This window comes from Periplaneta americana, chromosome 1 (genome assembly GCF_040183065.1).
Source record: "Periplaneta americana isolate PAMFEO1 chromosome 1, P.americana_PAMFEO1_priV1, whole genome shotgun sequence".
Lineage (NCBI taxonomy): Eukaryota > Metazoa > Arthropoda > Insecta > Blattodea > Blattidae > Periplaneta > Periplaneta americana.
The window spans coordinates 179,289,838-179,301,841 of NC_091117.1; the positions used below are offsets into that span (position 1 = coordinate 179,289,838).

Sequence of the window (12,004 nt, forward strand, 5' to 3'; positions counted from 1 at the left end):
TCTAAAATTTGGTAATTCGATTACAATAGGGGCCAGTCTTCTGTTTCGACCGCTGTAATTTTGCAGTTGCAGTTTCTGTACTGAGTTTGTAGCCTGTATGAAGGTTGTGTGTTTAGTTTGATAAAGAAAAAACCAGTTTTCTGTAGTTTTTGAAAAGTGAAAACTCCATTATGTCATATGAGAATTTCAGAGGTAAACTCGGTGAAACATTTGGATTTAAATTGAACGATCGTGAAGAAGTGCTTGACAGAAAAAAAGGTTTTTCGTGTTTAGTGATGCAGGAAACATTGTTACTAAATGCAGAGCGGCACTTAATTCGGAGCATGTGAATGCACTCACAAGTTTAAAATCATGGATGAAGCAGTATTAACTAGGTGAGTCTTCAAACTTTTTGTTATTTATGTTTGTCTCAAAAATTCCCGGAGAAATTGACACAATAAATTATAAGCCTCATAATAAATATGTTAGTAAGTAATTAAAATAGTTGTTTTGTAATATAACGAAACAATATATACAGATATACAACATTAATTTAATAATTATGCTTATCACCGAATACAAGTTAAATTTAACAATAATTGTGTACTACAGTATATTAAAACATTTTTTTTCAACTCGATCAAAACTCGATTAATCGATTAAATTCAAATAGTTAATCGATTAAATATTTTGATCAATCACCAGCACTGATATTTATGTGCAACAAGTACAGCGAAGCTCACAGATATAGCTAGTACATAAATATAAATAATATACAGGCAGAAATGTCAATAGTCAAATAAGTTTATAAAAAGTTTCAGTGATCAAAATAAGTAAACAAACATCATGCCACCATCCAAAAACTGGATATCAACAGTAGCAAAATAAATGTCAGTCTTTCCAAGATTTATTTACATTCATGTTTAGTTTTGACAAGTTTCCAATTACATTTCTGAATTGGATGTTACAAGAAAATGTACGCTCTTAAAACACACCGCTCTCGGCCTAGTTTGGACCCAAGAGCCTAGGATCTGTGATGATTATGATAACCAATTGAATATAAAGGATAGGTTATTTTACATTTCCTCCCCAAGTAGGAATACTGGGAAGAATAATTTTCAAACCATTTATTGTTCCCAAGATCGTACACGTCAGACACAGACTACAAGATCATTTGTAGTGAGATATTGTAAAAGAGCAGTACAAAGTCTTTTAGTACAGTCTTTCAGCATCTCCTTGTTATGAAAGGCAATTGCAAGCCTTAAATAATTCTTGCATTTTCCATTCACAGAAAATTTCGTGCCTGGAATTGCAGATATTTTATAATTCTTCTGGCACCAAGGAACAAATATGTTCATATCTGCATGTTCTGGAACAGTGATCCACACGAAATAACCGCCCTCTGGCCTAATGAAGGAACAGTTGCTTGGAAGAAATTCGTCCAGCGTTGAACATACTATAGCCATTCGTTCCTAAACATTCAGATAACACAAAATGAGAATATGACAGGAATGTTGGTATATTCAACTGCAAAATAGATTGAAATTTGATGTTAAATTCTGCAATAAATTAAATTAATGATGATTATGATCATGACGACAATGATAATAATACTTACTTACAAATGGCTTTTAAAGAATCCGCAGGTTCATTGCCGCCCTCACATAAGCCCGCCATCGGTTCCTATCCTGAGCAAGATTAATCCAGTCTCTATCATCATATCCCACGTCCCTCAAATCCATTTTAATATTATCCTCCTATCTACGTCTTGGCCTCCCAAAGGTCTTTTTCCCTCTGGTCTCCCAACTAACACTCTATATGCATTTCTGAATTCGCCCATACGTGTTACATGTCTTGCCCATCTCAAACGTCTGGATTTTATGTTCCTAATTATGTCAGGTGAAGAATACAATGCGTACAGTTCTGCGTTGTGTAACTTCCTCCATTCTCCTGTAATTTCACCCCTCTTAGCCCCAAATACTTTCCTAAGAATCTTATTCTCAAACACTCTTAATCTCTGTTTCTCTCTCAAAGTGAGAGTCCAAGTTTCACAACCATAAACAACAACCGGTAATATAACTGTTTTATAAATTCTAACTTTCAGATTTTTTGACAGCAGACTAGATGGCAAAAGCTTTTCGATTGAATAATATTACGCATTTCCCATATTTATTCCGCGTTTAATTTTCTCCCGAGTATCATTTATATTTGTTACCGTTACGCCAAGATATTTGCATTTTTCCACCTCTTCGAAGGATAAATCTCCAATTTTTATGTTTCCATTTCGTACAATATTCTGGTCACGAGACATAATCATATACTTTGTCTTTTCGGGGTTTACTTGATTGCGTCTAAAGTGCTACACTTAAGATCATAGCGTCGATATTTGAGGATGGAGTGTGAGCTGAACTACACGTCTACTTAGCACTGTGTTACTTCTTTTTGTTCCTGAAACTCAAAGCACCACTGAAAGGGTGTCATTTTGACGATGTGGACACTATTCAAAGAGCTGCAACGAGAGCTGAACAGAATTCCAGACAATGCATTCTGACATCCCTTCCAGTTGCTTCATGAACGGTGTATACAATTTGAAGCTGATGGAGGAAGCTATTTTGAATAAACAACTCTAAGATTATTGAAATATAGAAACCTTATTTTTTTTTGGCATCAGTTTCGCTTTCCAGTTTCCGCACTGTGAATGTTATTATTTCACAGCTAATGGGACAAAATATGATTAATTATCATAATACTGCAATTATTAAAGAGTGTGAACCCAAAACGGGTTGAGTCCATTTTTACGAAGGGACTGGGCTAGATTTTTATCCATTGATCTACGGACTGAGCGAGTTTTCAAGTGGCATGCACAATAACACAAACTTTTGGACAAGGATTGGCGTTGTTCTGGAAGAAAACAAGCTTAAAATATAATGACAGAGGTCTAAATAAAAATTATATATATATATATATATATATATATATATATATATATCATAAAAATGGCCAAATGGAGTGAGTTTGGGATAACACTCTTAAATTGATTACAAAATAATATTATACAATACCTTAAATGTCTGCACAAGATGGTTCAATAACTTTTCCTCCAGTCCCATTTCTAGTATACTAGTTATAACACCTGCCATATATTGGTTCACGCCTCCTCCACTCCTCAAGTATCCTCTGCAAAATAATAGTTGTAACATATTCCATTCATGGTAGTTCTAGCATACATTTCATAATATCACAAAGTTGCTTGTAATAGTAACCCAATCACATCTCTGGTCGGTTGGCTGACGGTTTTTCGTAAAAACGACTTGAATTCGATTCACTACAAATTCTGAAACGGATTTCTCTACCTTTTAAATCAGGGTTGGGCAGAATTATGCACTCTGTGCTTGCACGGTGTACTACGAGAGAAGTGTGCTTATAGAGTGCACGAAAACCGGTTTATTTAAGATACGGTACGTACTGTATGTTTCAAAAGAAAATGTTATTCTACCAAACTAAATAAGAACACAAACTAATGAAACACTTCCTTAAACACAAAACAAAACAAGTCTGTTGCATATTAATTCATATTACTCAATTTCTCAAGATTTGGAGAAAGTGTATTAGCACAAGCTATGCGATGAACTGCCGTTAAAAGCCCATCATTTCTTGTTTGAGATTTGTTTAGTTTCGTAATAGAAAATAACTGTTCACATCTATAAGTGGAACCAAATAAACACAAAACTTTCTCACACAGCTTATGCTTCTCACAGGGAAAGCGTCCTCTTGGGAATCCGTCATAAAACTGCATAAGACTCGACCTTGAATCATATTTCGCTCGCATCTCTCGATCACATCGCAGGTCAATCAATTCACACTATAATGAAGAGGGGACGTTATCAATAATCAGTTGGAATCAGAACATGTAGCAAAAATACGCAAATCCATTTCCAGGCAATCTAAATCGTGGAACCTTGATGTAAATTCCTCTAATAGACCGGATAGAATACATGCGTACATTTCGAAATTTTCATTGTTCAAAATTCTATGCGCTTAGATAAGGATGGTAAATGATATATTTCGCCCTTTTGCATTTGACGTATCCATAACAGCAATTTCTCCTTAAAAGCTGCAATTCTATCTGCAAATTGTGTATTAAGAATTTCTTTTCCCTGAAGCCCTAAATTTAGCTCATTTAAAAGCTGTAAGATCTGTTACAGCTGCTGGCACACTACAGCGCTCGCACTTGGAATACCCCGTGCGCACGGAGGGCAAATGCACTCAAACGCCCATCGCTGTTTTGAATCCACCAGTATACTCCATAATGAATTGTCTCTGAATAGAGTTTCAGTCAATTTAAATTCTACCTGAGTAAGGCATAAAAATGTAATTCGCATGTTTGTTTGTGTATCATAAACAGGACTCCTACAAACGATCTTTCCGGTTTCGAAAACATGTAATTTACGTTCTATGAATCTGAGGTGCATGAAAATAGCACCAATGGAAAGAGAAACTCAAAAAGTTTAGTTGTGGCAACATTTTTTTCCTAGTTGGTAACACCAGTGTAGTATATAGAGTCACGAAGCTCAATACGTAGGGAATATGCATCCGTAGATAGTTGCTAACCACTAGGATCGCTACTATCGCCTCATCACAGACAATGCGAAACAGTACCGGCACAGTCTATTGTTCCTAGTACCCTCACAAAGGTCCAACGCAAGGCAGAAAAATATGTCAAAATGGGGAAGGGACATGGTGAGGAGATAGTAAAAGACTTAGGGTGGGAACTTCTCAAGTCAAGGCGACGAAAAACCAGACTCGCCGCATTGTTCAAGGCACAAATGGGACACAAACCATGGACCGATATCAATGCTAGATTAGCAACACCATCATACTTAGGAAGGACTGATCATATTAGGAAGTTTAAATGTAGAAAACAAAGAACGGACGTGGCAAAATTTTCCTTTGTTAACAGCACAATAGTAGACTGGAATAGCTTACCTGCGGCAATCTTTCAGGGTGGTCCTCTTAAAATCAATACATTTAAGGCTGGGTTTACACATTGCGATTTTGCAGGAACGATTTTGTGGGACCGATTTTGCTGGACGACAACAACACATTGGTTTAAATGGAACGATATACACATTGCCGCAGAATCGGAACTTGCGGGATAGGACTACAGCATGCTGCAGTTATGCAGGATGCCGCACGGCGGGATGTACGACTACAACACATGGTTTCAAATGGTGGCGTTTACACAATGCAGTTTTGCAGGATCCCGCACGGGGAGTTTTACAACTACAACTCAAGCATTCAGGTAGTGACGTTCACACAGTTCAGTTGTTATTTGTTTGTTTGTGGTCCTGTGCGTGATATTCGACACAGGCAGATTTATTCAGTGTGTTCAAGAACACCCATCATTATGGGAGAAAGGGTGTAAAGATTACATGGACAAAAATGTGAGGGAGAAGAGCTGGATTATTGTGGGGGAAAATATGTTTCCATCATGGCAACAAATGACGGAAGATGTGTAATTGTGTAAATTGAAAAAGTATTCGAACAGTTTAAACTCCAGTGACGATTAGACCTGTGACTCCTACGCGTCTGATCATGGGAACTTCTTATCACAATGGGGTTCAGTCTCCAGTGGCCAAAGATAAAAATTGGAAAACATGAAAATAACTTGCCGCTCAAGAAAAATGTCTAAAGCAAATGCAAAAGCAATTTTAAGAAAAAAAAAAAAATGCCGTTTAAGTACACCGAAAATTGCCTGTGATCTTGAACTACAACTAAGTGTGACAGCACAGTTCGTAATTATTTGAAAAACAATGAATATCGTAATAGTTAGAAGAAAATATTTGTTAATGAAATCTTTAGGAAGAAAGGTTAAAATTCGCGGAGAAAATTATATATATGGAAAACACCTCTAATCCGTTCTGGAACAAAGCGAAATTCACAGACGAGAGCAGATTCAGTATTTTTTTCTTCAAGTGGAAGATGTGACCAAATACTGAACTCTACTCATGAGTAAAGCCTTATTGGTGTCACTTATGAAGTTCCAATCTGTCTTCGGCAAGTTGGCTAAACAACAACATAGTTATATTGAAATTTATTCAGTTTATTTTGTAAATTTTTATTATATATGTTATACTACAGCCCAAGTAACTGAAATGGCTGACTATTGTATTCATAATTATTATCTTTGATCGTATGGGATACTTTCCTAAAAAATGCCATAACTTTTGTCTTTTTAACTGAGCTTCATAAACTATATTCTACAGTAACCTTGCATAAATACTGAACGGCTATCTGTAACTCATCATCTTAAATTGGCAAATATCACTTGTTCATCTGCAAACATTATAGAATTTAAAATCTGTGAACCTAATTAAAATGTGTTTCGAGATTGTTTTGCTGATAATAGGATGACCAGAACTCTTAACGATATTCTGAAACATAATGCTGTAAAGATGATGATCAAGAGTTCGTCGAAGAAATTGGATATTCGATAAAATTAAAGAAAAAACTTATTTTCATATTGTTTTATCTGAGTAATTTTCAAATTTAACAAACCCTTCATTGACACAAAAAAGAATGAACCCAGGATCTTCTTTCTATTGAGTCCTTTACGCAAACTAGCAGCTTCACACACAGAGCTTGCAGTTTTCAATGACTAGCTGTCAGACTATAATAACGGACCTTCGGCTGGGCCTCAAATTTATGATCATCCAAACGAGGGATTGCGTTTTTGTGGGAAATGTGTAGACCGATGAAGGGCATCCCGTCAGGCAGGAGGTAATAAAACGAGACCTGCAAAATCGCAATGTGGAGACCCAGCCTAAGGAAAGGTTGAGAAGATTAGACTGAACATTTAATTGGAGGTGCAGCGTAATTATTTAAGTTGTATCATGTAATTAATTGAGTTGATATATAATGAATTAAGTTGATATGTAATTAATTAAGATGATATGTAATTTAGTTGATATGTAAATAAATTAAGGTTATATGTAATTAATTAAGATGATATGTAATTAAGTTGGTATGTAATTAATTAAGGTGATATGTAATTACTTAAATTGGTAATAGTTGGGTGAAATAGAAGTACTTATAAGTTGGATTTACTTTTGCTTATCGTAGGCGTTATTATAGAATAGTTTTTATTTACAGTCCTAGGTTTATTGCATCTACTATTTATAAATTTACGTTTATTTTATTTTATTTCATTTACGTTTATTTTATTTTATTTCACGTAATTGTAATTATTGTATATTATATATCACTACCACCGGGTGTATACCCAATTGTAGTGTTAATAAAATACATACATATATACAACTCAAGCTTCGTGACTATATATACTAGACTATGGTAACACTGGCTCATAGTAGCGTATCAGCGCTATGATCATCCGGCGAAGATCGCCGTAGCCAAACCGTAGCTTAAAACCGGAGATGTGACACAAGACACAAGGCATCAGCAAATATTCAGCCGTAAGGACCAGAATAAGTGATCACACAATACATGTTATTTTTAAGCAATTCATTAAATATTATGCACACATTGATGGTAACATAACATATGACAACCGAGAATATAGGCCTAGTGTCACTTACGAAGAACGAAAAATATTTGCAAGTCTTGCGGGAGCTTCAATCCAGCCAACCCTGACCCCGGGTGCCATGATCTTGGAGAAAGAGCAGTTGGATATGACATGGCCTCCCGAGTAGCCCTCTAAAACCGCATCGTGAGAAAACAGCCTCTTGGGCGGATGTGGATCATTCCCGTAGTATAAGAGGTTATACACGTCGTCACACACCACGAGGAAGTCCAGACTGCGGGCTGCTCTAACCAGTGCATCACAACGGTCTGAAAATTAAGCATACTGCAACTGTCAGCCGACTCATGACAATTCACAACTGATTACTAACAAAATATAAGAGTATTTACATTTGTACTCAATAAAAGAAAGTAAGTTAGTCACCGGCATAGCTCATAACGTTGAGAACTCTACTCGTTAGCAGAGGCTGCACTTGGATCTGAATTCGAATTCCTCGGGCTCGGGCTAGTTGGCTTTTTATGGCAAATTCTAGAACAGGCCTGCACAAGGTTTGCGCTCTCCGAGCCGGCTCACAGCTCATGAGCGGAATGCAGATATTAGCTGCGCTCTGTATAAGGATGGACTGGAAGAAGGGGTGATCTCGTACAAAATGTACACAAAAGGAAGTACTATTACGAGTGTTTATGAAATGAATTCCCGTTCAGTGTTTGCAAAACTATCTTGGACTATTATTAATTAATAAAGAAATATTTATTTTTATCAGTACTTCAAAACGAGGTTTTATGTTGTTGACAGCTGAAAGGAGCAGTAGCCTACTGATCGTAATGAAACATCAATTACAGATGTTCGATGTCTGCCTTTATTAAAGTTGATTATAGAAAACAGTTGCTCACAAATATAAATGTTGAGCCAAACATAGCAATCATTTTCACAGCCAGCCTGTGTAGTCGTGGATATTATTGCTGAGGTTTAGTCTTGTAAAACTCAACCAGGCTAGTAGTATTATTCAAACGATCTTAGTCCTTAGATCACATTGAAGATCAATAAGTTCGAGCTGTAAATCGTTAAATGTTAAATGTTACGTTCCGTCTTTTAGATTCCTCCATACTCTACTGTAGCAGTAGGTAAGCAACGTGAAACAGTTACTGAGAATAGGCCTACACACTGCACTCCACTAGATAGCTGAGTAGTCGTTTCCCTCTCGTCTACCTATAGCAAGTCTATGTCATTCTGACGTATCTTCCTCTCCGTTTCGGCGAGCGGTAAACACGGCTCTCCCGCTCTGAAGGAACGCGCGCGCTCGTTGAACGCTGTTTGTGCAGGTATGTTCTAGAACGTATCTCGCAAAATACCCAGTTTCTATCACCAATCTTGCCGACACTGAATAGCCTCGTAGTTGTCACAGCGTCGTCAGAAAACACTAAAATATTTTACAACAGAACGAATTCTATGCAAAGGAGAGGGGAGTTTGGGAATCGACAGTCACATAAAAATGCAACCCATCTCGCCACTACAAAAGGAATAAAGAGAGAACATAGGCAATATAATCCGTTCATGGTGTTGCAACTTCCATTTTGAATAGTTTATACCAGAATCGTAGATCAATATCACATAGCTTTTATTCGCATAACCTCAACACAATTAATCTTACATCCTAATTCTGTATTTTTGTTCGTTATGAACTTTGTAGAAAATTCTTACTTTTGGGCAATTTTGTTCCAGTAGGGTTGTGAAATATTGGTATAGTGTAGAACATGGCCCAGAATGGTTTTTCTTCACTTACGGTCCAGGAACCCTTGGACTTTTCATCTCTTACAATCTTCTCCATAGCTTCTACATCAACTCCTTCTGAATCTATGGGAACTGAAATAAAACACAACATTAATGTTTAAAATTGAACTTTGGTATATTATACCTACAGAGCGAACCTATAAACCTTTATCATTTTAATCACTAATCAGTTATAACTTCCTTTCGAAATTCAGTATAAACTTTAGACTTGACTTTTTATCGTAGGAGTAAATGTAGGTGTTCATGGCTAAAGTAACAAGACTGTCGACTGTCCATTATCATCTTTTTTTAAATGTAGAATATATGTAGTTATAAGTCAGCAAACAACTTTCTGCAGAGTATTTATTTGAACGATTACACTTTTACTACGTCATACTACTTTTGACCACTAAAACGGTACGAAAGGACGTGTTTCAACCAATCATGTCTATTTATCGCTACAATTTTATCACTTCCCTAGCGTTTCTTTGTTTTTATTACTTCTCTAGCATTTGTTTCTTTGCTTGCCAACATTTAAAAATGCAAATTCTATAAAACATGCTTTGCGATTGTCATTTGTTTCCCGAATAAACAGTCAACTGAAAAAGGCGGCTCCGTTCAAACGTTTTGGTGAAGCTAACATTAGTGAAAGAGAGTTTTAGCATGTCAATTTTAATACCAATTTTATTATATTAGAGTACTTTATTTCTTCTAATCTTTACATACTTTCTTCTGTTTTTATCACCTCCCTACCATTTGTTTGCCAACATTTCAAACTGCAAATTCTTTACGGTACTATGAAACAAATGACGAAAGAGTTCACTGTATAAAACATGCTTTGCTATCGTCATCTGTTTACCGCATAGATAGTCAAATGAAAATGGCGGCTCCGTTCAAACGTTTTGGTGAGGCTAACATTAGTGAAATAGAATTTTTGTAAGTCAATTAAAATTTTATTTCTTCTAATCTTTATATACTTTCTTCTAATCGTGTAATAGCCAATTAAATCTCACTCGAGTTTTGATTTTCTCTAGATAAATCAAAACCTCTAGCGAGATTACTGTTGATAAAACTTACTGGATTACAAATTCTTTGGTTGAAAAATAAAGGATATTTCAGAAAGAGTTTGGTGTACGTGATGTTCCAAGCAAGCTTACAATTCTGTCGTTAGTAAGAAAATTGGAAACATCCGGCCGTCGACAGTGAAAGTGATAAACATTGATCTTGCAATGCCTCAAAATCGTGTGGGTGATGATGTTCGACAACGCTTAACTCATCACAGAAATCAATGCGTCGATTAAGACAGGTTACTCATCATATGACACGTGCAACAAAAGAGCAAAGAAAGCGTGCATACCGCCGTACAGAGTACATACAGTGCGGCAATTGAAGGAAACAAGAGTGCAATACCACCGATGGTTCCAGGCTCTTCTTACGTCAAGTCCATTCTCCCCATAACATGGTTTTCGGATGAGGCATGGTTTCATCACCAAAGAGTATATGTTAACATTCAAAGAAGGTACTGGGCTGACGAAATTCGCCATCTTATCCACCAAACACCATCAAATTCCAGAAATGGTTGGGGTCTGGTGCGTAGTGTCTGCCTTAAGAATATATTGATATCATTTTCTTCGACGATAGCTATAACGAGCACTAAGATTTACAACAAATATTTCCGGAATTTGTTGAACAAGTTGACGGCGGACTACTTCCAGTAGACAGCGCTAAAAGCAACACATCCAACGAGTCCATAAAGCTGTTCTGTAATCTCTGACAGATAAAGCAGGAAAGCTGAGATGAAAATATTAAAGCTCAATACATGTTTGGAAATCCTCAATTCTTCTTCAGAATACAACCACTTTAAAAGTCTAAAAGTACCAAACCTGCGAGTGCCTCATAAGACCACAAACACTCAAACAGACAAGCAGAAAGCCCTCAGCTTTCAAAGTATTTATGAGGAGAGGTTAAGGCCATGGACAAATTCATTTAACTCAGATTTCAGCGATGAGTTTGTGTGGACAGTATAAAACACCAAACACATTTCTTTACACTTCAAATTCAGATCTCGTTATTTAAAATTTACCTGTGACTATTTTCATTCCAGTAAATTGCTTCAGTACGTCTAAAGCAATCATATATGTAGCTTCTTCAACAAAAATAATGCCGTTTGGTTGAATAAGAGTTGTTAGCGCCATCAGTAAACCATGTGTTGCGCCACAAGTCAGGATAAGATTCTGCCTGTAAGTAAAGTTACATTAAACAGTTTTTTTTCTACCACAGCGCGTAAAGTTGCACTTTACCCTCTCAGCCGATGCAAGACCTTGTACAGATTTCTATTAATTATTGGGTTATTTTTTTTTACGACGCTGTATCAACATCTAGGTTATTTAGCGTCTGAATGAAATGAAGGTGATAATGCCGGTGAAATGAGTCCGGGGTCCAGCACCGAAAGTTACCCAGCATTTGCTCGTATTGGGTTGAGGGAAAACCCCGGAAAAAACCTCAACCAGGTAACTTGCCCCGACCGGGATTCGAACCCGGGCCACCTGGTTTCACGGCCAGACGCGCTGACCGTTACTCCACAGGTGTGGACTCTATTAATTATATCATCATTTTCTTTACGAAATATAATTTTGAAAACAATTATGGTCATACATGATTTGAGATGTACACGTGTGTGGGCCTTTCGTGTATTTGTACCGTGATCTAGAT

At 36.6% G+C, this 12,004-nt stretch overlaps 1 protein-coding gene across 1 annotated transcript in view; it reads right to left on the reverse strand.

Annotated features, from left to right (window-relative positions):
- Positions 1–1,091: 1,091 nt before the first annotated feature.
- The window catches only part of LOC138704906 (2-aminoadipate transaminase-like), a 32,706-nt gene continuing 21,793 nt past the window's right edge, over positions 1,092–12,004 (reverse strand). The window contains exons 3-7 of the mRNA XM_069833305.1: positions 11,376–11,530; positions 9,224–9,385; positions 7,578–7,830; positions 3,042–3,156; positions 1,092–1,451 (exon numbers count right to left, since the gene is read on the reverse strand). Coding sequence (XP_069689406.1) covers positions 1,131–1,451; positions 3,042–3,156; positions 7,578–7,830; positions 9,224–9,385; positions 11,376–11,530 — 1,006 coding nt within the window. The 3' untranslated portion in view covers positions 1,092–1,130. The remainder of the gene's footprint in view (positions 1,452–3,041; positions 3,157–7,577; positions 7,831–9,223; positions 9,386–11,375; positions 11,531–12,004) is intronic.